Raw genomic sequence first — 27,078 nt, 5'->3', positions numbered from 1 at the left:
TAGTTCCAATTCACGATAAAATAGCATTACACTGCAGTTCTAATCTTTGTTTTAGCATTTTGGATTTTATTTGGTCGCGCGTATCCTTATGCCAGTGTTTACCTCCTGGCTGCCCTCCCGCGATGACTGCGCCCACGTGACCTCCTCCTCTAAGTAGGACGTCCCCGCTGTCTTCTGAGTCCATTGCAAACAAGTCGCAGATAAGGGGGCGAGAAGGACTCCCGTGGGTAGTGCATACTAAAACCCTTTCAACGTGACACGCTGTCGGGAACACTTTCCATTGCTCTCGGACCGGATGAGTTGAAACTCAACTTTTGAACACTTTTGACATATCAACGCTTATGGTAAGAGGGGGAATGTCTTATTTTCTTAACCGTGGCTTATAGTGTATTTTTTTTTCTCGACATTCTTGTTTGGAATAATTTTCGATTTGGTCCGGCTTCATGTAAACTACTTTAATTTGAGTGTGTTTTCACCGCTTTGCCGGTCGTTCGTAGACATTTAAAGGAGCCAATGCTTGTGTAACCCGTTCATGAATGCTATTTTGTTGCTCGTAATATTCATATACTGGGCGTGTGTGTGTATGTGTGTAATTTGCCTTGACAAGATGCGCACTGTTGATTTCGCATCTCATTGACTCACATCTGCAGTGAATCTCCTAACTGCGTCACGAAGTGTTTCTCCACACCTAAACGAGCCCTTGAGGGAACTTTCTCGTGTGGTTTTTTTTCCAACACCGCGAGATAACGGGCTAATTAAAAACAAAAAAACTGTAGTCGGTTCTTGAGGGTCTCGTGTGAGATATTAAAGGGTTCTCTCGGTGTTTCCCTGCAAAGTGGGGACACCGCACGACGCGCCCACTCCGCATACGACACACACACGTTTTACTCGGAGAGGGCGAGATCTGTTGGTGAAAAGGGAAGCAATGTTGCGTTTGCTTTTTTTTTTTGCGTCCCCTCTTAAAAAACAGAAAGGAGGACATGGAAGTTGTGCGGTTTGAATCCGTTATTGCTCGCGATTAGAGGAGGAAGTGTTCGCAAAGCTCTTGTTTCTAACGCACGTTTGATTGAAAAGGTTGTAGTAATAGACAGACGTCGTAAAACGACGTGGTGAAAGTGCTCTACTGTAGATGTCAAAACAGTTGCGCAACGCAACCCAACCCCCCCCCCCCCCCCCCCCCCCCCCCCCCCCCCCCCCCCCCCCCCCCCCCCCCCCCCCCCCCCCCCCCCCCCCCCCCCCGCCCTCCTTAGCCCCCTACGGGGTGTTGTTGTTGTTCTTCTGCCAACAAGCTGATCTTTGGCTGATTTGTATGACATGCTGGCGTTTCTAAAAGTCTGTTTTAATTTATTACGCAGACCATTGAGTGGCCCTGAATGCGACACTCCTTGGTGTGTAATTCTTGGTATTTTTAGGACTCTTTATGAACTACAGGTTGTTGAGGCTGGGCTGGATTAACCCACCGTGGGGCCCCTTTATCAGCCTTTTATCTACAAATTCAGTTGAGATTATGCACATTTTTTTAGGCATACCATGCACAATGTAATAAACAATATTAACTCAATGGCACAATTTCAAAGTTTTAACACAGAGCCCCATTTAAAGCTGGAGAGAAGCAAGGCAGATTATCAATTACCATTGCGGGAAATCAATCTCAGAATTCAACAGTATGGCTCTAATTACATGTGGGTATATGGGAAACATTCCTCACAAGGGGCCCATATGAGCTCTGTGACCTTCTGACCTTAACCTGCAATCTTTGACTGGCAGACACCAGAGCAGGTGGAGAATCAGGTTCACTTTCACACAGCAGGGCAGTGGATTTTGTAGGAGATTTATTTGGTGCTGGTTCAGGAACTTTCTGCGGCAGTAATTACTCAGCAGGTTAGGGGCACACGTGTATTTGATCACATTAAACATAAAAGGCGCCCAAGAGGGCAGATACTCTGTGTTGTTATAAGTAATAACCTATGCCAATTTAAAAAAACTGATCACACCTCAATGAAGCTCAGCAGGCCCAACACTTGACCGCCGACATCCCTCTAACACTGGGTTTGTTCTCTGACAGGGACATGGCGATGGCCTCTCTATCAACACCAACAGCAGGCCCAGCTACGCCACCTCACCCAGAGCTCTCATGCCTGGGGAGCACGGAGGTCCAGAAGCTGAAGCCGGTGCGAAGGAGCCTCTTCGGCCCCGTGGACCACCAGCAGCTGAAGCAGGACTTCCAAAGGCTGCTCAGCAGGAACTTGGAGGTGGCCCAAAAGCGCTGGAACTTTGATTTCCAGCATGAAAAGCCAGGAGAGGGCTCCGACATCGAGTGGGAGGAGCTCAGGTACCAAGAGGCGCCAACGTTTTATCGCAGCTGCACGGTTGGGCCGCCACGTCCAATGTCCAAAATTCGGTCGTTGTCGTCGTCAGCAGGCGATGGTTCCCCAGGCGATGGTTCCCCAGGCGACGGTTCCCCAGGCGACGGTTCCCCAGGCGACGGTTCCCCAGGTGACAGCAGCCCGTTTGGATCTGGGGATGAGTACCTGGAGGTGACCACTAGGGGGTGCTACCTGGTCCAACGACACGGAAAACGTAAACAGTCTGCCATCACAGGTCAGTCCACCAAATACGTGACATGAAGCTGCATTTGAGTCAAACTTATTCGACAAAACTGTTGTTTTTAATCTCTTCTCTTAATCATAATTTTGTCTTCTTATTTCACCACCCAGATTTCTTCAAGGTGAAGAAGAGGAAGCTTCTGCATTACAAAGCGTCTTCTTGGCAGTAGAGAAGCACAACTCGACCCAGCGGAGGATCACACCAGTGGTCGACATCGCTCTACACGTCACTAATATTTATATATAATATAATATGTAAATATATATATATATATATACAAACACACTCAATTTGGAAGTGACCACAAGCTCATTTAGCGCAAGCTTTAAAACCTCCTCTGACACCATATACCTTATGTTTTCAGCACAAGGAAGCTACCTATTTTTTAGTTAATCTAGCTCAGTCTTTAGGAAAGTTTTTTGTTGAGAATTATAAATATTATATATGTTCTATATATTGTTTTCCGCAGCTGTTAACTATACTGTGAAATAATTTTTTTAATGCAATCTTGATAACAGAAAACAGGCTCTAGTTTTAAGAGGTTAATTTTCTTCTATACAGGCGTTGGATAGTATTTGACCTCAGTCCTCAACCTTTTCTCTTTTTTTTTTTCTCTCCCTCTGGCGAAAAGTCGTAAGAGTTTTTGATTAGATGAGTTACTATTCCTGGCCTCGCACCACACTTACCCTTTAGTCTCACCTCCGGGCTCGGCTAGCACAAGTCAAGCCAGGGGTCAAGATCTCACCCAGGGCTCAAAATGTCGGCAGCGTGCCTGTGATTAGCTCCAGGTCAAAGGTCAATGGTGGTAATGCGGTGTAATCTGTCTAACAGTGACCTTAATCTCCCGAGACTAGTTATTTATTATTCACAAATCTAGATCATCGTCCCAAATTCTCCCTCAGACTAGAAGTCATAGGTCATTTACTCTCCATTGTTGCCGCTTAAAGATATTGGCCATATATAATCAAAACATTGACAACAAAAACATATATACAAACTGCAAATCCTCTTCCCTTAGTGCATTGCAATATTTGCATACTGGGCTGTAAAAATCCATATATTTTTAGGCAACAGACCAGAACATATCTTATATTAGTTGTGTTTTGTTGGCTTTACGCTTGTAAAAAATTAGTTTTTCTCTCTGTGACGTCCACCTCGTAGGTGCTAAATATGCCTTTTTTCCATGAAGGGACTGTAGTGTTTTATCACTGTTGCAGCTCAAAGGAATCCAAACCTCTTGGTTCCACTTTTGGTCTTTTGTTCTTCATCAAGCTACTTCACCTTTTCTGTCTACATACCGTTCTATACGCGTATGTGTATATAATTGTTTGTGTGTGAATGTGATGGTTTGATGTGTATCTCAAGGTTTCTTTTACACGGGTCTGCAACAGTTGTGGCGCAAAACTCCGTTGAACCAAAGAGAAATTGCTGTGCCATTTAAATTAGACACACGTCGAGTCGCCCCACTGTCTGAGTCATCAGTTATGGGTCCCAGAAGGCCTCAAACAAGTCAGGATATTTAAATATATTGTGTCAACATGCCACAGCTGCCCAACTTACCGCTCTGGTGACTCAAACATGACGCGCCAACTTCTTTTCCCGACCTACAGTCATTCTAATTTGTACATGGATAAAAAGCCATAACTGGATTAATCCACTCATACTACCTCATCAAGTGATACAAGTTGCGCACAAGTTACATGCAAAATAACAAAACCAGCGGAGATCGGGTTGTTTGCGTTTACAGGCCAAAGAGAGACAAAGAGGCGTGAGCAAGGAGGGGGTTGGTCGTATAGTTTAGTTGTGGTAAAAACTGTTAAAGTTCAGCGCTGTGGTGTTGAGTTTTTTCCGGGAAAAGAGCCGGTGTGTCAGAGCGGGTCAGTTTGGAGCTCTGCCCCTCTTAGCCCTCCCATAAATAGACCGGGCAGAGGAAGAGGGACACACTTTAATAAGGGAACATTGGTCAGAGAATGTCTCCTTTCTCCAGCCGGACGCGCTTGTTTGTTCAAGTCTCGGTCTCTCTTTCACGAATCCAAGCACTTCGATCTCTGCGAATAATCAGCATGAAAGGAGTTGTTAGAAATCATGTTATTCTTTCATGGCTCAATGAGGCGATGTTTCATGAATCTCAAAATGGCAATTTAGGCTATCTAAAAAAAGAATTGTCAACTTATCTAAAAATGTTTGCGTTCACCCCATCTTCTCAGACGAAACTGGCAGTCTATATTAATTTATTTTGAGGTTGTATCATTTGTTCTGTAGGGAAATACTTTTAAAGTCCCTATGTTTTTTTTTGTATAACTACTAACTGTATTATTTCATAAACTCTATATTTGCACTACTTTAAAAAAAAAAAATGTTGACGAGAACTATATTTTTTATGGTAATCAAAAGAAAAAAAGAAATACTTGCTGAGAAACCATTTTTTTTTGCATTTGAAATAAATAAAAAGAAGTTTCCCCTTAAATCACACTTGACACACTGTTAGAAACAGTTTCTAAATGTATCAAGTAAAAATACGATGATAATGATCGGGGCGACTATGGGTCAGTGGTTAGCATGCCTGTCTTTCAATCAAGAGGTTGGCAGTTCAATCCCTGCCCTAGTTGATGTGTCCTTGAGCAAGACACTTAACCCTGCATTGCTCTCCGTAGCTGTGTCTACGGTGTATAATGTAAAGTGTCTTTGAGTATCTGAAAAGCACTATATAAATTAAATGGATTATTATAAATATCATGGTTGACCCGTTAGTCTCACTGCGCCATCTTCAAAGCAATCTTTGCTAAATCGAATGTAGCGTGTTTTTGTTGTATCTTTGTATTTGCATGAATGTATGATAATCTTTGTACGACATTTGTAATTGTATTGTAATTGAATGCTGGTTTGTGTACTCTTGCAACATGTAAGAAGTAGATGTCCTTTTTGATAATATTTGTAAAGAAAATATTCTGGGTTGTTGGTGCACTATTGCCTTTCATATTTTTGATTTCTCATAGCGTGCTCAAAATAATGAATAAGATTGATACAAAACTACAAAATGTTGGTCTGAAGTTTTATTCCCACTGTGTTTAAGTGTTATGAACACGGATGTATCAAGAGAGCCGATAACTGTTTCTTATTGATCCATAGCACCCCCTGGTGGTGTAAATGTAACACTGCACAGTCAAACATTTGCAACAGTGTGTCTTACTGCAACTTAGCTATAATACAAAGTTCAGTAAGTAAACACTAGATACATGACCAAAATAATTTAAAAACAATTTAATCTATACCATGACCGTCTTATCTCAATAGTCTGCAGATAACCCAGTGTGCAAAATGTACTTTGCATTTATTTAAAAAGAAAATCTGAATTTACATTTGTTAAACCTGAAAAAGTACACATGAATGAAAATAAAAAAACAGGTACACCACAAATAGTGTTACAAATGCCACATTTCAATTCATATTCTACTACACTTGACAAGCTCAGAGACATCAGAATGTCACCTCAGCTCCATTGCTCTTCGTTTAGCATAAGGAACACGACTCAATACAGAGATGAGGATGATACAAAAATGGCCAGATGCTAAAATCACTTAAAATGTTCTCCATGCAACTGAGCGAACTATACGTTGTGTCTGGGAAATCCCTACTCGCAGTCTCTTACTCAAACCAAGACAATCCTCCCCAAATGGTTGCCTGGTTACTGACCACATCGTCTCAAAGTAGACATCCCGCCCAAATATAAAGCTAGCACATGGCTGGTGTTATAGGATAGTGTTCCAACCCCGATGATAAGGTATTGATATTGTAAAAGTATTTTAGCTTCCTTTGGCCTTTAAAAACATAATTTAAAAAAAAAACTTCAGAACCAGATTTGCCGTCAAGTTCCCCAAACAAATGTGCAAATGTGCAGCTTCTACTACAAACAGGCAAAACATGTCAGTATGTATTTTACTCTTCAATGTGCAATAGGGAAGCTACACTATGAACTCTATATGTGACATAAGACAATGGATTCTTCTCATCGTGTTTGTGTGAGGGTTTAAGAGACACTGAACCTTGAAAAAGGAATGAGCATATAACATATCAATCTGTGACATAATCAAGTGTAATAGTCCCCGTATATACAATATAGTTTCTAACCCTGATTGCACAAAACTGTAAACAAGAGAAATCAAGTGGCTGTGATGAGAAGGTTTCCAAAAAGTCCCAGCTAAAATCATTAAGACTTTGCCCTAATTACGACACCACAGTGCAATGCTCATTATCCCGACCACGAGAGTAACAGAAATATACATATCTACAAAAGCTGACAACACGTTTCTACATTGCAATTATTATTCACATTCTTTAGGCAATTCTGACCCCCAATTTATCTCAGAGGATAAAAGGATCTATAAGTTAAGCACCCCTGATTTAAAAAGGCCAAACTTCATTCAACTTGATCCAAGACCATCTACATTATAAAAAAAGTTTTTTTTACATCCAGTTAAATCATTAAATATACACACTAGTACATTCTGTGATGGCCCCACAAGGCCAGAATTCACAGACTGGACTGCTCCCTTTAAAGCCTTTTTCAACAGGCACTTCAACACAACCTCTAAATCCTTGAAGTCACACTAAAAGTGTGTAACCTAAGTGTGCATTTAAAATGTGTAGGCTTTCAGTGATGGGATAAGACTTCAGCGTTGAGCTCAGAGGCTCTCGGCCTGCTCACATGGGCGGTAAGAGACAAACACCGGTGACTCCAGGTCACCATAACCGCCGTGGCAGTGAGAAGCGGCATCCAGAGAATCCTTCCACCTGCCGAAACCCACCCAGAAGCAGCCGTTTGTGTTCAGCCCTCCCGTCTCGTCACGGATAAGAGTAGGAACCGTATGGTTGGCAGGTGTTTGACGCCTTCACAGCTGGCGTCGCAGCGCTTGTCTGTCTCTCCACATGGCACGCACCTCGTTGAAGAGCAGCGGCGTGATGAACACGATGCTGCCCCCTGTCTGTCGCATAAAAGCACACGGAGCAGAGTTACACGTTGCGTTGATTTCTTTAACGTGATAAATGTCACATGCTGCTGCGGGTAAGGGTGCACTAATGCAACCAGTGAAAAAAAGAAAAGGAATAAGCAAAAAAAAAACATGGGGTTAACAGCTAGATATTAAAATGTACTTTAAACCCATGCAAAACATACTAAATACATTAATATACGTAGTAGTCCTGTCCTCTAAGGGCATCAGAGCGATTGTTTTTTAAAAAAATGACGCAAAAGGGTTAAAAGTGTGATTTCTTACCATGACAATGAAGAAGTAAAAGACACACGTCCAGCCCAGCTTGCTCTCAATCAGGGATACCAGGTACTAGGATGACAGATTCAATTTCATAAAAATACAAACATGGTGTCAAATTCATTCCTTTCAGCATATTGGCTCCTTATTAAAAAGGGACTTGAGCAGCACGACGAGAGCCATGACAAGATGATCAATGCTTTCCAAAAGCTGAACAAAGAGGGAGACCGCTGTCTAAATGCATTGGTTTGTACAGTGAACAAGAGTTTTCCTGTATTTCTGTTCACCTGTCCAAAAGCAGCTCCTATACTTCCAGTTCCATCCACGATACCAGTGACAGTAGCCAAGGCCTCCTGGCTGCCCCTCAGAGCCTCCTGTCTCCCAAGGTCAGCCGATATGGCGGAGCTGATCATATTAGATGGGCCGCCGATACAGAAGCCAGTGGCGGCTAACAGCGCGCCGTTAATCACCTGGTCATTAGGTGAGTCTGAGAAAGAGAGAGAGAGAGAGAGAGAGTGTAAGACTGACTTTAATCAACCTTATATCATGAGCGTCTGGTAGTATGTTGCCGATTGATTTCCTGTAGAAGGTTAATAAACTAATCTTGGAGTCTTTTACTCACTGCTGTATCCCACCAGGGCTCCCATCGCCAGCAAAAGGCTAACGGCCAACACCGGGGCTCTCTTTCCCATGAAGTCAGAGATCAAACCCTGAACTGTCCCTCCTGACACAAAATGACAAAAGAGGATGTTTATGTATTCAAGAGACAGAAGAGGACAAATGACGTATATACATTTGTAAAAATGTTGTTGACCTGTACAATTATAACTAAGGCAAACAAACATTGTAATACAGTAGACTAGCCACTGTGGTTGATGGACATCTAATTATTCTGTCTCTGTCTTTTTTTTAAAATCAGACAACTACCAATTAATCAAATTTCAATGATAAAATGCATATGCCAGCCACTCACCGATAATTCCGCCAACATCGTACCACACAGACAGGCGGTCAGCCTCGGCTTCCTTCCAGCCGTAGTTGTTGCTCAGGTAGAAAGGAAGCCAGAAGAAGAAGGAGTAGTTGACCAGCTTCAGACATGCATACGCCAGGGAATACTGCAGTAGACACAGACGCAGAGTCAACATGTGCCGTATCATTTAACCTCCATTTGTTTTAAAGCCCTCTGTAAATTAATACGTCTCGACTCACAGGGAGCACGCCGGGCAGACAGAAAGCGCGGCAGAAGCCGACGGCTCGAGGAGTCTCGGCCACGGGCTCGTCCTGCTGCTGAACCGACTGGCATCGTCTGCCATGCGCCTCCTCCTCATCCTTCTCCTCACTTATCAAAGGCCGGTGGCTGTCTGAGTCCGTCTCCACCGCACTCAGACTGGTCTCTGAGTCCGAGCTCAAACCTGACACACACACACACACACACACACATAAATCACACATTCAGGCAGTGGAGATTCATTCAATCAAGGCATGAAACCGTTTCAGGCAGAGAGTTCACATTCAAAATGGCGTCGGTGGGAGTGAGGTCAATCTAAAGTGAACAGAGTGGAAAAACCCATGCAAGTGTGTGCGCACACACGCACACACACACACATACATGAAAATACACATTTTTCTAACATGTTCCTTGGAGTCCTTACCGACTTCTTTTGGAGAGGTAAGCAGGCCAAAGAACACCACCACCCCGCCAGCAAACTGGGCCACTGATGTCACCAGGAAGGCATACTGCACACAGCAACAGACAGTACATCCTGTTAGCATTTAGCTGCTGAGAACATTATAGTAAAAAGGTATCAATATGTGTGTGTGTGTGTGTGTGTGTGTTTTTTTCTTGCCTCATATCCATACTTGAGCACGCTAGAAGCCAGGAAGGCACCCAGGATGTTGCCTACAGAGGCACAAGCACTCCAGAGGCCAAACACGAAGCCACGGCTGGAAGACAGCGGCATGAATTCAATTAGAAAAAAGGTACAGCAAATGCCATCGGTTACATTTAGATATAAAAGAAATGAATTTGTTTTACTTCAATAATATGTACATTCCAAAAGTATTCCACTTAACACAACTTCAGGCAGCTCAGTGGCATGCTATTTTTATATACAGCACATTATGTTCACGAGTCCTGCCACTGAGGAAAAACAGAGTCTAAATAGCGCCTCTGTCTTGGCAGCGCCGGCAGTGAATGGATGTCATTGTGAGCGTGTGCGTGTGTGTGAGCGTGTGTTTCCGCGTGCGGTGGGCGTGTATCATAAAGCTCCACTTGACATACACCAACTCAACTAAATATTTCGAGGCTGGATAGATGTCGCTTTTGCAAAACCTCAAGCGACTGTCAGATAATGCAGGCTTTGCAAACAGAGAAATGGCACGCACCCCGTCTTGCCGAACCAGTTGCCCATGACGGCCACGACGCAGGGCAAGACGGCTGACTGCAGAAGGCCGTTCACCACACCACAGGCCACAGTACAGGTAGACGTTGTAGATGTGGAGCCATTCCGTGAGAGTGCCAAACATGAACTCCTACAAAACACACAGACAGCGACAGTTATATTCCAAAAATAGTATACAAATACAGTGTATTAGGAACAAAAAGCTCCCCGTCATGGTCGACACACAGTTGTTGTACACTCACCACTGTAGCAGAGCCACACAGACCGAAGCAGAGCACGTAGCGCAGGTTCACTCTGTCCCCAATCACACCGCTGCAATACAGACCCTGTGTGGAAAGGAGCAGCAGAGAGTGACACAAATGACAAACGCATTGATAATCCACAGAAAGTCCTGTTGAGTACCCACCATTGCATAGGAGAAGAGGAAGATGGAGTCCAGAGCTCCCAAGAACATAGTGGCCTGCTTTTCATCTGCAAACAGATGATTGTCCTCCCATGTCTGAGACAGTCGAGAGAAAACCCGGATAATTATATGCCGTTTATCTACAATAGAGGTTTAAATGTTGCAGACTGTCGCGCTGCTCCGTACCTCGCCGGGGGAGAAAGCCGGCGCGCTGCCATTCTGGACCGATGGGGTCCACTGGGCCGAGATGCTGACTTTCACGTTGCTGAACGTCTTCCTGGACGCATGCAGCAACACATAGCTGGAGAGACAGAAGACAGTTTAATTGAGCAAGTCGAGGCAACAGCGGAGACGGGTTAGATAAATAAATCTCTTATCTAACCCGTCCACGTAGAAAGAAAAGGTCAACGTTCAGACCGATGCTGGAGGGGATGCTCAACACTTGTTTCATATAATTGCGCAATAGTCATAGTTCTGTTCAACGGCAGTTTAACAGCAAATGTTTTGAAAAACGGCAATTATGTACATTATAATAATAGTAATAATAATAATAATAATAGTCTTTTAAAAAGGATCTAAGTTGTCTTGGGCTACGGGAGGTCACATATGGCATGCATGCAAGATTAAATTCCAGAGTAGCAGGTCAATTTTGCAAGAAACACTGGAATGCAACATCTTTATCAAGAAAACCGGAAATGGCTGAAATCCACATTTTCGGCTGAACAGCAGTATGCACGGTTTACTACCTCCTGCTGCAGACGGCCCTTTGCTTTGCTCCTGATAGGGGTTTAACATTGGTTTAACATTGCCAGATATAATGTGATACCACATCTACTGTACTTGTAAGATTAACACATGACATGAAATGTACCGGCTGATAAAGATTGATATCCTTCTCTGTTTAACATCGCAGTACATTTTCAGGGTTTGTACAAGTGGCTCCGAAAAGAGCAAAGACCTATCCACACACGTTATCTCCAAATCATTTACAAAATGCATGTTTTCATTTTCTCCCCTATTCTGATTTGTTTTTCACAATTAGAAGATATTACAATTCATTTTCACTGCATTCTTTTTTTTTTTTTAGACCTTTGAGACCCCAACCCACTCTATTGGAAATCAGTACTTATTGTCCATGTTATCTTGACCTCGTCTGACCTGGGATCGGGTGACCTTGCCCCATAAACATGTCACCTAAATGTGCAGCTCATAACCATTCAGTGGGTTTCTGCACACACACACTGTTGTGTAAAACTGGCTGGAAATCTAATTCCATCTTTCTCATTACTTTTTCAAATAAATATGCAATAAAGCAACAAGCTAATGAAAGATAAACTTAAAAGAAAGTCATACTAGACAGGCCACTTGAACCAGTGCAGCCTTGAATGGGCCTCCAGTTACTCTGAGGACATGTCTGCTATCACAGGGTCATAGAGAAAATAACATTTACGATGGCAGCAGGTCCGAGGAAGACCTTTAAGAGGACCTAGATTACCTAAAGAAGGTGAGGAGGAAGGCAACCAGATGATGATGAGTGTACTGTGACAGGTAGCCACAGCACAAGGGAGGCATCACAGGGGCGGCTGGAGGGAGGAGGAGGAGGTGGAGGACGAGAAAGGAAGTCTTCAGGGGGAACAACCAAAAGGACAAGGAGGGAGTCCAGCTATAGTGTCCCACTATGCCAGATGGGACAAGCACATCACTAGGGGAACAACAAAGAAAAGGAGGGATTGGATTGCAATAATGTGTTATGGATATTAGGACAACAGCTTTTGCAAAAAAAATAATTGCAGAAATATAGTATTAGTCCTTTTAAGTGTGAGGGCACAAAATAATTACATTGTTTATGTACAAGAGAAAATTAAAAAGGACATATATGCAGCGACCACATAAACAGAAACCAAGATCGTGGTGGCCAGGTGATGAATATTATTATTATTATTACAGGCAACACTAGCTGGTAGAAAGTATCTATCCCTTTGGGGTAAAAGACGGCATGACTAGATGCATCTGGTGGGAATGCTGGGTTGTGCACTGGGCCCCAGAGTTATCAATGAGCCCAGTGTGTACCGACTGCCTCCGAAACTATTGCACCTCTCCCACTAGCCCGTTCAGCTGTAACGATGCATCGCTTCAGCTGTTCCCACAGGACTCAACTTGGAGTATCTGCCGATACTGCGTAATGATCCAATATCCCCCCCCAACAACAACCATTCATCTAAGATATTCATCTGAGATATTGACTTTCTTATATGAAAGTCAAATGCCTCCCTTTCAATTTCCTTGATGAATCATTTCCTAACGAGCCAATGCTTTTTTTACATGACTGTCACTCCACCCATGCTGCTGGCGAGGGAGAATAAATCAAGTGTAGTAAAGCTGTCTTATGAGGAAGTAAAGCCACTTCAGCGGGACAGATCCTGCATTGAGAATGTTAGGTGAGTAAAAGGTATAATCAGGGAAATGTACTAAAAGTATAAATTGTAAAAGCACTCAATTCAGAAAAATGCCCTCTGAGAATGTTGTTTGCTTTCATTGATTGATTATTTGGTTTGTAAAACATTCTGAAAATAGTGAGAAATGCTGTCACAAGCTATCAGCTATCAGACCCAAAGTGACAAGTGAAAAAGTTAATTTTGATTGTCCATTAATCCGTAGGTTATTTTCTCAATTTATCGATGAGTTGTTTGGTCTATAAAAAGGTTAACAGTGTTTTCCAAGGCCCAAGATGACGTCCTCAAATGTTTTGTTTTGTCCCCAACTTTAGCATAACTGCTGAGCTGTAAAAAGGAGTAAAGGAACTCGGAAAATAAAAAAATAACTCAAACAGATGAATCAATCATCAACATAGTTGGCGATTCCTTTAACAGTTGAAAACGAATCAATTCATTGATTAATTTGTACAGCTCGAGTTGTCAAACTAACAGTACACACTTAATAGCAGAAAAAGTAGCAAATCCTCTCACTCTTGAAGGTAAACCCACCATATACACAAGTTATTGTAAATAATAATTGTAATTGAGGCAAAATAAGAGGTGAAATATTTGTAGAAACCAGAATGACAATAAAAGACTCAAGTAAATAAAGTAGCACCAATGTGTACTTAAATACAGTAACTGAGTACATATTTATACTACTCTTATTACTTACTTATACATACTTATTTACATTCCACCAAGTTAAAATAGGCCGTTAGAGGCGAGCTGGTACATTTCAGCAGGTGCTTGTCTCACCAACAGAAACTTGTAACAGAGGCAAGCAACTGAGATAACAGCTGGTAAGAAAAGCTGAAACATAGTTGCAGTAACTTTACGCTCAAGTTTGCCCTCAGAGCTTAGTCAGAAATCTCTTTAGGTTTAGGTTTAAACATCAGGATTTAGGTTAAAATGCAAACTTCTCCCATTTCCCAAAAGTACTTGTTAGACAACTCTCATGTGGAAACTTAAATAGTATTTCTCAGCATTGGTCGGCTGGAGTTAGGTGTCTTCTGGACACTTTCTAAAAGCCTGACGATGCAGTCACAGTAACCGACAGGTGGGACTCTACAATAGAAGATGTTAGCGGGACGTCCCGCTCAAAAGGACGCCATCAATGTTCGGTTTGCTTTGGGCGACTTTGTGTTCAAAGACGCGCTTTTGGTAGGAACAACTCATTTTTATTCACAACACGCACTATTTAGTCATTTCCTCTGTTGTTCTCGTGGGGGAGCAAACTAGCCACTCGTGCTCGCGCATAACCGCTCGTGTCCATCTCTGCCTGGTTGGGTGACATGGCACACAACGTTAGCTAGTCATCACTTGGTGACAGGAGCCCCCCGCCCCCACACACGTTACAGCGCCAGCTCCGGGGTCCATTACACCGAAAGGTCACAACACATGTCCTGCAAACAAACAGCTGGCAGCTCCAACATCTAAACCAACAAACCCGAACGTGTTCTTACCTCTCTGCTCATGTAAACGTCAGCTGGCTTGTTCACGTTGTGTTTACTGTGATTTCTTCTTCTTCCTCTTCCTTCTTCTTCTTCTTTGAGCTTTTACGGCAGTTGGCAGCCACGATATTTCATTACTGCCACCCTGTGGATTCCACGTGCACTGCACGCGCAGAGCACAGAGGGTGCTCTGCTGCCGCCAGCAGGACAGGAGTGGAATGACAGGTAAAAGGTATAAGGAGACAGCTGTTGAGGCGGTCACCTGTCACTGTGCCACTTGTGGGGTAGAGCCAGCCTGTCATTGGCTGCAGGCACATTTATATATAGTTTTTCAATACTGCCCCGCCAAAAAGACCCCAGTTCACTGCCTGACACCACAGCAGACACCCAGCACCCAATTCTGGTAAGCCATTAATTACATTACTGATTACATTAGTTTGCTCAATAGGCCTAAATATATGTTTAAACTGTGAGTAAACATGTTAAGGGGTGACTGTTAGATTCAACATTGTTCCAACTTTTCCTTGTGGTTTACAATTATAGTACTACAAGGTATCATATAATATCAACAACACCGTTACATAATTAAAGGATTCAAAGGTTTATTTGTTATAAGTCATAGGCTATGTGTAGTGAAGTGCTATGTGGCGCACACCGAAGGTTGTGCTAACAGAATAGAAAAATTAAATATAACAATTCAAATTCAAATGAGAGTATTGTGCACTTACGTATGTCAAATATGAAAACATATGTATATCACAAGTGCCAAGTATGTTGTTGTATGCTTCTAATACTGATTTGTGAAACATCTCTTAGCCATGTGAGTTCATTTATATCATCACAGTTAAAGAAAACTTACCAGTAGTTTGTTTCTCTTTGGATGTGACATTGGAAGTACCATGTCCGTTCTTTTTTCACTTGCAATTTGCAAAACCCATTGGGCCTCTCTTATTCACCTCTATGTAAATGAATAGACACTCTGGGGCAACGAGGGTGGGCTACAGCTGCATGAGCAACTGTAGCCCAGAAGCAGGTGTGATGTGAATTCCAACGACCTTCAGATTTGGAGGGAAATAATGTGACACAATAACGTCTTCCCCATGTGTCACTCATTTCCCTGCAGCTTGTCGGCAAGATTAGGACATTAAAGTATAGTTTCAGTCTGTTTTTCACGAGTCATTCATTCATTCGACATAGCTTGTTCGTAATGTCAGCTGTGAGAGAGACAGCGAGCAGATAGAGACATAAGAGAGAGCGAGGGACAGACAGAGAGAGAGAGAGAGAGAGAGAGAGAGGGAGGGAGGAAGTCATATTTTGTGTGTGGTGGGAGAGAAAGAGTGAATGAAAATTGAAGATTGGAGAATGCACAGGGAGAGAAGCGTGCAGTCTCTATTAAACCTCTGACGACTCACTTCAAGGCCTAAATAGAGTTAGAAAACCTAATGCAGATGGTGTAACCTGGACATACAGCACAGCGAGCTGGTTTGGAGGTTTTGCCAATGGATTCTGTTACAGCAGCATTGGTTGCATTATGCTCCCATTTCACTAATGAACACATGGACACTTTACGACAGAAGGAGGTAAGGATCAGCTTGGACTTTGTGTGTTTAATATACAAAATTGGTGGGATTTCCATGGGCCGTGTTGGCTCCTATTTTCACTCAGTGTTATGAGAATAATGAGCGTTTAATTCTTAATTTAATTGAGTCATATATCTTCTACTTGGTTTTCTAATTAATTGACAGAGAAAAAAGTGATTAATAATGCCTTTATCACACAGTAACTATGGAGCTGAATCTGTTTCCCAGCTAATCAGCTACAGCCGACATCTTTCAGAACTGCATGCAGTGCCTCTGCTCATGCACACTGTCATTTGGGCCACATACCAACTAAACAAATGATGGCAACAGCCTCATTGCTGGGAAGCTACCAAGCACTATCTTGGAGGCCACTGAACTTTAAAACATTGGCCTGAGAGATGTAAAAGTATGAGAGTCGAGAAGTGGAAGGCAGAGCGGGGCAAAGGTCGGTCTCCTGCGTGGACTATAAGGAGCACTCAATGAAAGAAAAGGCAGAGAAGAGTGATTCAATCATGTGTGCGTTCCCTAATGACTGTTGAAATGTTGCTGCGTGTGAGTCGCACCAGGTTGTCATGTTTTTTTCTCCAGTCTGCCCAGCTGGCCCTCCAATGCCATACATTACCAGCAGTGCATGATGGCCACACTGCCTAAAATGTTACAAAGGATCTTAATTAATCTCATGTCGAACACATTGAGTGAAAAAGGGAAAAAAAATGTGTGCAGATGTATTCAGTGTCAGTGAAAAAAAAGCCAAACCAGACACAAGGCCAATAAAACATGTTAATATCAACATTCTGAATGCCACATTCGACATGCTTTCCCCTCTCTCTCTCTCTCTCTCTCTCTCTCTCTCTCTCTCCGTCTCAGGTGTACAGTGATCATGGCGGCCACTAAGAGAATGACAATCACGCCGGACTGCATCTACTCCACTGTCAGCAGGTCTGTATGAGAAAAGGTCTATCAGTGAACATTGTCCCTGTAGGAGATGGAGACATTTTCCTCACAAATATCTTCCTGAGAAATAAGTAACACGGTTTAAGTTGCCCTTCATCCCATTAAAGAAAAGTCAGAAAAGGTCTTTCCAATTTCCTCCTGTTTATTTATTAAAGCATAACAGTTTGATGAAATGGGCCCCGTTCCAAGTATGTGTTTATTTAGCGAGGCTGATGAGAAGAAGATGCTCGGCCAATAGCCTTGTTCTCTGGAGGCTGAATTTTCCCACTGTCGCCAGAAAAAGACAAAGCGTCCCCGATCAGGCTGGCTTAGTGACTGTATGGGAAGTCCAGCTTTCTAGACTCTATTTTATGAGGAATTATATAAAACGTGAGCTCATGAATCCATCACCAAACTTGTTTTGTATTAAATTGATTAAGTTGCTTTGATCCACGTTGAAGAAAAGTGCAGTGGCAGATTTCAAACATCATATCCTTCACGTTTAGCTATTTCAACTATTACTTTACTTATTTTAGTTACTATAATTATCTAAATTGTATCTATTTTAACTGTTTGTTCAACATATCTAGCTAACTGTTTCAAACACGTATCCATTACTTCTAGCTATTTTCAACTGCTCTGCTTGCTTGCCAACTAGGTTTCACACTCTCAATGGAAACAAGTGGTCAAATGTGAACTGACTTTATTTCATGTTCATTTAATAGGGCCAAACACAATATACACAGATAAGTGCACAACAATTATCCAATGCAATCACAGCATTAATTGCTCATTTCCAACAGCCGTTTTTTAAAATATCAAATATAAAACAAACAGGAGAAGCTGAAGGTCGGTGGGTGGTTTGTACTGTGCAGTGAACGTGTCAGTTAGAGATCATTGTGACCATATATTTACTCCAGAACTGCGTTCACACCCATTTGTAATCTTTGATCGGTTTGTTTGTGTGTATTTTGATTCATGTTAACGTCTTTGTGTCTTTTCTTTGTGTGGTTAGGGAAAAGAAGGGCTGTGCTGGTGAGAGAAGTGATTTCCATATCTCTTCAGGAGAAAACAAGAACGCTGGGAAAAGAAGAGAGGGGGCACCCAAACTCCCCTTCACCCCATTAGACAACCTGAGCAACCAGCCGGGTGAATCCTTCGTGATGGCTCACAGGAGGCCGAGCTTCGACCCTCACAGCAATGAGAACCCTCTCTTGGTGAGCAACAAGCTCCCCAGATCCAATGGAGGCAACATCAAGGACAAGATTTCTCTGTGGGAGGGAAAGGAACCCACTCATTCACCCATTACCTCGGGTTCTTTGGGCCAGTGCGCCGACATAAAAAGGACAGAATCCCTGACAAAAAAGAGTAAAACTACCGATGAGCCGAGTGCAGAGAGTTGCAGGAAAGTAGCCTGTAAGGAGAAGGAAAATCCTGGCAAAGAGAATGTCGGAAATCTTGTGGATTCAAGGCCTTGTTCACCTGTTGAACCTGGGAAACAGCAAAGAGGGACGTTCAAGAGCAACAAGCCCAGTGAAAACCACAAAGGGGAGGACAGCGGCAGAGTTGTGCACAAAGAAACGCAAGATCACGAGAAAGAGAATGTAGAGAAGCGTGTTGCTTCAAGGCCTTGTTCGCCTGCAGTGGCAGTACAGCAGCCAGTGGGGACGTTGAGGAAAAGCAGTGAGAGGAGAACAGCAGAACAAACCAGCCAGGAGAAGAGATCTGTATTCACCCTTTTTAAAAACCTGGAGGCTATGGGGGAGAACCACGGGAAAACCCCTCCAGAGCTCGGAAACTACTTCAGCCCACCGAGCAAGGACAAACAAGTGGGTCAAACGAGTGCAGCGAAAGGAAAGCAGCACCAGGAGAACGTGTACACAGAGCCAGGGGCGCCCCCCATCAACCCAGTCCCCAAACCCAGACGCACCTTTGAGCATCCGGCCACCAGCCCCATTGGGAAGAGTCAGAGGAAGGGCAGAGAGCAGAGGAACCTCCCCCCGCTGCCCTCCATCTCTACAAAGCCTTCCTCTAAACCTCCATCTGGTGTCTACGGGAGACCCAGGGGAGAGAGAGTCAGGGACAAAGTCAACAGGTACAGTGGGAACAAGAATGGAATTGGTAGCTCAAAAAAACTAGCCAGAGCTAAACCAATATAAAACACAATATATGGTTCCATGGCCGTACTAACAGTCATACCTGAAAAAAATCAATTATATTAACAAATCCATGTAAACTTTAGAAACATAGCTTCACTTATTTGCACTCTTTTGTTGCCCGTGGCAGGAGATCCTTTGAGTTTGAAGACCTCACAGGGTCAACGAGCCCGCTCTTCTCTCGCTCACTGTTTCAGGAACATCACTATGAAGACGTCCCAGGTAAGGCAATGTCCATAACTGTTTCCCCCTTTTTGAAGAAATAGTTTCACGTCATGGGAATTTCACTTATTAGCTGTTTTTTTAGAGTTAGCTTTGCACAAAGACGTGAAATAGGGAGAGTCAGCTTGCCAATTTGTGTTTTTATAGAAGGTTATGGGCTTGACTATTTGTTGGCTGGGTGCAGTCTTTGTGCTAAGCTAACTGTCTCTAGGCTGTCTCCTCATAGTTATTGGCCACTAAAAAAAGGTATTACGGGTATTTGCCAAACTATTTTTAGACTAAAATGTAAACTGTAAAACAGGCGCTACCGCTCATGAATATGTCCCAGGTGTTTTATAGAATCTGTGTGTTTCCACATGGATTAAATGTGTTTCCACTCAATCATCAAGGACATTCTGCAGAAAATGATGTTGTATGACATAGATATTGGATATTTCTACTGGCAGCCTTAAAATATCAGAATAGCCATATTGTTTGAAACTTGTGTAAGTGATTGCCATCTTTGGTTTCCCTACAGACTCGTCTAAGGAGAACCCATATGAGGACATAGAGTTGGAGAGTCAATGCTCCCAGCAGTCTTTGCCCTCCTCTCCTGGTGCCGATACAACCAAGGTTCTTGCAATACAAGCCAAGCATAATACTTAGCAATAACACCAACACTTTTCCAATTGCCTATGAAACTGTATTTTTTGTCTGTAGACCCCGAGGCCCGGCTTCTTCAGGCAGAATTCAGGCTTCAAGCTGCTGGACCTGCGGAGAACCAACCAGTCGCCCCACAGCACCAGCAGGGGGGCTGTTTCATCTCCACCCCGGCTTAGCCCTCCCTCCACTCCCACTGGACACACTGAACACACTGAACACACTTCCTTGGTGCCCGGAGATCCCTACAGCCGCACTTGCCGTAGGATACCAACGGTGTGTGTTTGAGAGCTGGATATGTATTTTCTTATCCAGAATCCCATCATCCTTGATTAAAGATATGCTGAAGTATTTAATCACACTGATTCAGAGCTTTCCCACCCCCCAACAGGTTGTACTGAGAATCAACAGCATCTTTGAGGCTCGGATTGGGAAGAAACATCTGCGAAGGATCTATCATTACGCTGAGATGAGCTCAGGAAGAGGTGATGATGTTGAAATGAAACGTTGTTTTTTTCCTAACGCTTATAATGTAAATGATAAAGTTTTGTCTTCGGAGACATGACTTTTGTTTGCAGTTACAGATGAGAACAGTGACTCTGAGAGTGAGGTTGAAGAAAGAGCGAAAGGTAGATTACACAGAACTTTATTTTTTTTTGACATCTTTTGACATCTTGAATTTATAACCATGCTGTATCTGACTTTCCTCTTTTCCAGCTCATCGTCAGCGTCTCGTGTCAGTCCAGTCCATACTGAGCCAACCGAGCCAGGCCCACTACAACGGCACCAACACTGGAAACGGCTCTCTGGAACAGGAGCGGCACCAGCGTCGACTCTTTGAGTATTTCCTAGTTGTGTCGCTGCAGAAGTCGAAGGCCGGTGGCCACTATCTGCCGGAGGTCACACAGCAGTTCCCCCCAAAGGTCAGAATGTTTACTTGCCATCTTGTTTTACAGGAGCAAACCACACATTGTGCACATTAAGTGCAGTCAACTCATCATGCAATCATCATCACTACTCAGGAAATGTAGGCTCCAGTCTTCGGTTTCTTATTAGGGACTAAAAATCCTGCTATAATTATTTGGAATTCTTTTTTAAACATCCGTCTCTTGTGAGTCCACAAACTTTTTGGAGGTGCAATGTGAAAATCCCAGAAGTACCCATTTAACTCAAAATACAAATGTCTTTAACCTCAGCCAGACAATAGTCAACATTTAGAATAATTCAAAAATGTTTAACTGATCCCAATTCAACCAGACAAGATGATCTCAATGCAAAAAGCTAAAATAGGAAGAGGGAGGATTTCTTTGTTCAGACAGTAGCATTTAATACATCCTAATTCAAATCTGTAAACTTTCATTTATTGATAAGAACATGCAAGCATTTACCTGTTGATTCTAGACAGATATGCGTGAAATAATGATTGCAATTAAATGAAAGAAAATGCACAAAAGTAACACAAATAAACGGTCAACTTTTGTTATGTTGCAGCTGGAGCGGAGCTTCAAGTTCATGAGGGAGACGGAGGATCAGCTGAGGATCATTCCTCAGTTCTGTTTCCCTGACGCAAAAGACTGGGAGCCGGTGGAGAACTACCCAAGGTGAGAGTGTAAAAGTTACCTTAATGCTACTGAAATATCACATACCTTTAAAATAATTGAATGCTAAAAAAAAGAGCCATTTCTCTCCAGGAGCAGGTCAATATTGAAGAACTTTTATTACCACTAGAAGACTTGATGTTATACCCATGATAGACATCACTACTGGACTGATGATGTATGAGTCCATTTAGTCAGCGTCTATGAACATATATCTATGCATATTGTATGTATATATATGTACAATTAAAATATACCAATCACATGTTTATTTGTGTATCTGTTGTGGGTCATCCCTCATAGTGAGATGTTCTCCTTTGTTTTGACTGGAGAGGATGGGAGCAGGAGGTTTGGATACTGCCGGCGTTTACTGGTAAATAGAAATGAGTTGAATAAATAAGTGCACTGCTACTGAACAGGAAGTGGCTAAATACCACGATGACGGCTGAGTAAATAACCGTGCCAAAATAGTCAGCGGGCCTGTGGGAAAATAGTCTATCTGAGAGTCTGGGAGGAAGTGTGTGAGAGTGTGTATGTGTGCACGTCTGCATGTGTTTCTGTCCATCTCTTTTGACTGTATATGTGTGTTTCAGTGCTGTTTATAGTATAGTAATATGTTTTCATTTTAAAAAACTTCAATGTGGCCTCTGTCCTGTTAAAACCGTGTCACTCTAGGACGGATTACATGATCCTTTAGGATTTATATAATACTGTTAAAAAAAACAGTTGTTAATCCAAAAGGATACATAGTCGTTAAACTGAATTACGAATAATAAATACATTAAAAAGGCTAATATTTCTCCCTTTCTTTTCAGCCCAGTGGAAAAGGTAAACGTCTCCCAGAAGTCTACTGTATTGTCAGTCATCTTGGCTGTTTCAACCTGTTCTCCAAGGTAAACCACGCTGACTGGTTTCTTATGATATTGTTGACTGTAAAGTAATTACGCGAATGTATAAGGTGTGTGTGTGTGTGTGTGTGTGTACTGTAGGTGCTGGATGAGGTGGAGAGGCGGAGGGCTTTGTCTCCAGCCCTTGTGCAGCCTTTATGAGAGCCATCATGGAGGCTCAGTTTCCAGCTCCAGGCAGAACCATCACCATCAAAACGTTCCTCCCCGGCTCTGGCACTGAGGTGATGGAGACTGAAATATTTAAATCAACCCCGTTAACCTGTTTTTTGGAAAATGCGTTTGATTGTCGGTTAGAATTCAAGTTAGCCGACCGTCGTCTGTGCTGGTGATGCTGTCACTTTTGGCAGCAGCGATCTTCAATGGGAGGAAGAATAGATTAGGTGATGTGCCAGACACTCTTTTGATGGGAGTGTGTGATACATTTTTGGCATGTTCTACCAGTTAAAAAATAAATCCTTTCACCTTCATATGCTCGAAAGGTAAAAAAAAACAAAAAAACAAATGTCACCAGTATTTATGGTCTTCCATAACTTTGTATATTTATCCGTCTTAACCCCAGGTGATGGAGCTCTGTCGGCCCTCCGACTCGCGGCTGGAGCACGTGGACTTCGAGTGTCTGTTCTCCTGTCTGAGTCTGCGCCTGCTCCTCCGGGTGTTGGGGTCTCTGCTGCTGGAGCGAAGGGTCATCTTCACCGCTGACAAACTCAGGTTGATCCTTCCACTTGAGCTATTTATCTGGCAGGCTAACACAATAGCCCAAGTTATGGCTCTTAAAATATGAGCTTTCATTCCTTCCATCTTGAATGTAATTACGGAGAAGACAGATATCAACAGTTGTAGCGCCAGAGGGTGTTTTCATTACGAAACACGGGTGGTCCAGAGCTTCATTTTAAAATACATTTCAGGCGGCCCCAGTTTTAGTCAGGGCCCATGCCGGAGAGATATTTTGAGGCCAGTCTGTTGAGTTGTTGTTGTGCTGGGGCCAGATTGTTTGTTCTGCAGCAGAAAGCCAGTGGGAGTCAGAGAGAGCACTCACAGTAGTGGAATGTGATGTTGAGTGACGTAAATGAAAGAAGTATGTAACTTTGCTTTCCTCTCTGGGAAATGTTACCGTAGGGCAGTGGTTCCCAAACTTTTTCTGTCAAGACCCCCTTTGATGATATAGGAACATTGGACGACCCCCCCCCCCCCCCCCCCACCCCCCCCCCCCCCCCCCCCACACACACACCCCCGCAACCCGACCCCAATTTTTTCTTGGCTTTTAATGAATTGCATTATAATGCATGAACTGTATAACATATTTTTATTTCTTTCTAAAATAAGTACATATCACTTCACAGTTTATTCTTCAGTTTGTTTAACTGGGGAAAAAAATAGAAAACTCAAGGTGCTTGTTAATATGTTCGGGGTGGTGGGTTTTCAGGTGTCTTTTTAATTTAGTGGGCTTCATGCTCTCTGCCGCCAGTATTTTAAGACACAAAACCCACTGGGGTCTCTCACCCTGACCGACAATAGTGCTTGTGAAGCCCAGAGACAGATATGCCTCGCTATATTTCCTTGCCTTTACCTTAGTTTGAGGCGTTGTCGAGGTGGTCGCGTCGCCTGTTGCGGCTGTAACAAAAGTTCCATCGGATTTACGCTTTAGACCAGTCACAAATCTGTCCATCTTTGTACATACTTCCTTCTCTTATCTTTATCTTTCTCTGTCGCTCCGTATCTTTCTCGCTCCGTGTCGCTGTGTGTCTCTCTCTCGCTCGGGCGCGCGCTCGCTCTCTCGCTCTCGCTGGTTTTGCCACAGTCGGTCTGTGACATGAGCCGCTCTGGTGGCGTGGTTGGAACACAGTGCATGTCACGTCGGTTATTTTATATTGTTTTACCGGTGTATGTGTGCGTCTGTGTGTGTGGGTTGGTGATGAAGCCGCGACCCCCCTGTAGTACCACCGCGCCCCTCCTAGGGGTCGCGACCCCCACTTTGGGAACCACTGCCGTAGGGAATATTCACAGGGACTAGACTGTATTTTAAACCATAGCCCCCTCATGTGGTGAGATTGAGTATTACTTATGTGTTGTATCTCTTTCTCTCTTTCTCTCTCTCTCTCTCTCTCTCTCTCTCTCTCTCTCTCTCTCTCTCTCTCTCTCTCTCTCCAAGAACAAAATATACTATAAAAACATGCATTGAATAGCGTTCCCCTTTGTGCTCATCATCATTTGATAATATCTGATTGCCGCCCTCCACTCCCCGTGTTGCAGTACTCTCTCCCAGTGCTGCCATGCTGTCGTGGCGCTCCTGTACCCCTTTGTGTGGCAGCACACCTACATCCCCGTGCTGCCCTCGGCCATGCTCGACATCGTCTGCACCCCGACCCCGTTCATCGTGGGCCTGCTGTCCAGCTCCCTGCCCCAGCTCACTGAGCTGCCCCTGGAGGAGGTCAGAGAAGGACTCATTCTTAGCAGTCACTTGAGTCATATAAAAGAATACTTATTCACAGATTTATCACGTAAATGCATTAATGCAGCAGCAATAATGACGTCTTTCTGTGCACAGGTTCTGGTTGTGGATCTCGGAAACAGTCGGTTTCTCAGACAAGTAGGTCATGTGTTGTACTATATCTATATATATACTAATCATTTCATCCTTAACTCACCTACAAATCAGTGTTCTATGCTGTTTGTCACATTTAGTTGGACGATGAGGACTCCATCCTGCCCTCTAAGCTCCAATCAGCCCTGGAGACAGTTCTGGAGAGGAGAAGAGAGCTGGCCAATGAGAGAGGAGGAGACACACCTGGTGGTGAGACATAACAAGGACTGAAACTGAAAAATAGCCAGAAAAGCAGTTTCATTTTGCAACTGAGCAAGTTCACATTACACTGCATGTCTTCTTCTCCTCAGATTCTGGCCATCTTAGCACCGTTGTGTCCGAGGCCTTCGTGCGTTTCTTCGTGGAGCTCGTAGGCCACTATCCACTCTTCACCACAGGTGAACGGGAAGACGGCTACTCGTCCTCTTCCTCCTCCCCGGTCGCTTGCTCCTTCCAGCGCGAGGGTTTTCGCAAAGCAATCCCGTCTAAGACCGTGCGTCGCTTCCTGGAGGTCTTCATGGAGACCCAGATGTTCGGCTGGTTCATCCAGGAGAGAGAGCTCCACAGGCAGGCTCTGAGAGGTGAAGAGCTGCAGGGGAAACAAGGGGTTCGGCTGCTGGGAGCTGAACCAGTGATTCATGATTCTTTCTCTTTCATCAGGACTGTTTGAAGTGAGGGTGCAGGAGTATCTCGACTCCATCCACGAGAATGAACATCGGAGGGTAAACAGGTTTCTCAAAGGATTGGGTATGTTTATTTCTGAGAGGTTCTTCCTTTGTTATAGTGAAACAAACTCTGCAAAAAACAATCTGCAGTAGGCTCACTCTCAACTCAACTCGCTCTTGTTTCTTTTCCTCTGCTCTAGGAAACAAGATAAAATTTCTTTCCAAGAAATAATGCCACTGCAATTGCACACAAAGAGACACAAATGAAAAAGAAGAAGCCCTGAAACAAGGGAAGACTTCACAGACTGCAGAGATCCAGCAAAACAAATGAGGGTGCTTTATTAAATATGCTTGTTCACCCCATCCTCACCTATGTCACCGGGCGACTTTAGCTCAAGGAGCTCATGATGGACACGATGAAAATCCTGCTGTATTTCAAATGAATGAAGAAACATGGGGCTGTAGACTAACATACATATTTAAGATGTTCTTGGTTGGTTCCTTTTTTAGATTATATTCTTAAGGCAACAGCATTCATGAGCCCTAAATAACTGAATGTATAAAGATAAAATTGATCTGAGGTGTAATGCTGTAAGATACACATTGCTGGCAAAATAAAGGGAAAACCTGAATACATGAGTATAGAGTGCAAAGGACACAAGGGGCCACTGAATGGTTTGATGAGTACAAAAATCAGATAGTCAGTCAACCTTTCACACTTGACTTGAAAGTTCACGCTGCACCCTCAAAATCCACAAGGGGGCGGTAGTAGATTTTCTTTGATTAGATAATCTTCACACTGTCAGTGACTGAACAGAAAATGCTCTTTACTGCTTCACTTGAAAAAAAAATCATAATAGTGACATCGCAAGTAAATGAATAAAATAAAACAAATAGATAAATATTCTCTGTTTGGTGTTTTGAACTTGAACCACTATCTTGATTGTCACTATGTTTTTTTTCTCCATTGAAAGAAATGTCTCATAATCAATGCATTACAGTTTGGATGTCATCTTTGTAAACTTTGTAAATCTCTTCCCCCGCCTCCCTCCAGTTCGTAGAGTATAAACAATTGGTGGGAAGAACCGACTGTATCCAATGACACTGTGCTCAAAATATTTATATTTTATTACACACTGGAAAATCCTGAGCTGAAAATCAAAGCCAAGTGAATTGTGTTCACTCAGCA

At 43.2% G+C, this 27,078-nt stretch overlaps 3 protein-coding genes across 3 annotated transcripts; 2 read left to right on the top strand and 1 right to left on the bottom strand.

The window, feature by feature from the left end:
- Window positions 1-156: 156 nt before the first annotated feature.
- Window positions 157-5,000, top strand: cdkn1d (cyclin-dependent kinase inhibitor 1D). Its single transcript, XM_034525947.1, has 3 exons — window positions 157-344; window positions 2,066-2,601; window positions 2,718-5,000. Exons 2-3 carry the CDS (start codon window positions 2,070-2,072, stop codon window positions 2,774-2,776), a joined length of 591 nt encoding a protein of 196 aa, XP_034381838.1. The 5' UTR covers window positions 157-344; window positions 2,066-2,069; the 3' UTR covers window positions 2,777-5,000.
- Window positions 5,001-5,919: 919 nt separating this feature from the next.
- On the bottom strand, window positions 5,920-14,695 carry slc37a3 (solute carrier family 37 member 3). The gene is given in 15 exon segments (XM_034525946.1): window positions 5,920-7,589; window positions 7,881-7,946; window positions 8,162-8,361; window positions 8,497-8,598; window positions 8,848-8,989; window positions 9,084-9,286; window positions 9,527-9,611; window positions 9,722-9,818; window positions 10,260-10,336; window positions 10,338-10,406; window positions 10,519-10,602; window positions 10,683-10,775; window positions 10,866-10,980; window positions 12,175-12,381; window positions 14,620-14,695. Coding segments are annotated over 14 exon segments (1,503 nt in total). The 5' UTR covers window positions 12,252-12,381; window positions 14,620-14,695; the 3' UTR covers window positions 5,920-7,496.
- A 1,042-nt stretch (window positions 14,696-15,737) lies between these two features.
- Window positions 15,738-26,705, top strand: LOC117725990 (DENN domain-containing protein 2A-like). The gene is given in 21 exon segments (XM_034525945.1): window positions 15,738-16,187; window positions 17,055-17,126; window positions 18,136-19,215; window positions 19,407-19,498; window positions 20,016-20,110; window positions 20,198-20,413; window positions 20,529-20,622; window positions 20,716-20,766; window positions 20,855-21,060; window positions 21,629-21,738; window positions 22,039-22,108; window positions 22,551-22,628; window positions 22,725-22,776; window positions 22,779-22,864; window positions 23,203-23,351; window positions 24,894-25,071; window positions 25,189-25,230; window positions 25,326-25,434; window positions 25,536-25,805; window positions 25,885-25,971; window positions 26,090-26,705. Coding segments are annotated over 21 exon segments (3,201 nt in total). The 5' UTR covers window positions 15,738-16,155; the 3' UTR covers window positions 26,122-26,705.
- Window positions 26,706-27,078: the final 373 nt, after the last annotated feature.

This window comes from Cyclopterus lumpus, chromosome 23, assembly GCF_009769545.1.
Source record: "Cyclopterus lumpus isolate fCycLum1 chromosome 23, fCycLum1.pri, whole genome shotgun sequence".
Classification (NCBI taxonomy): domain Eukaryota; kingdom Metazoa; phylum Chordata; class Actinopteri; order Perciformes; family Cyclopteridae; genus Cyclopterus; species Cyclopterus lumpus.
Note: the sequence above shows the minus strand (reverse complement) of the source record. Positions and strands in the feature narration are given on the sequence as shown.

Bases quoted from the DNA above. Each gene is read 5' to 3' on its own strand.
- cdkn1d (XM_034525947.1), top strand. From the start codon at position 2,070: ATGGCGATGGCCTCTCTATCAACACCAACAGCAGGCCCAGCTACGCCA. The intron at 2,602-2,717 runs GTCAGTCCACCA...TTCACCACCCAG, and splicing joins TAAACAGTCTGCCATCACAG to ATTTCTTCAAGGTGAAGAAG.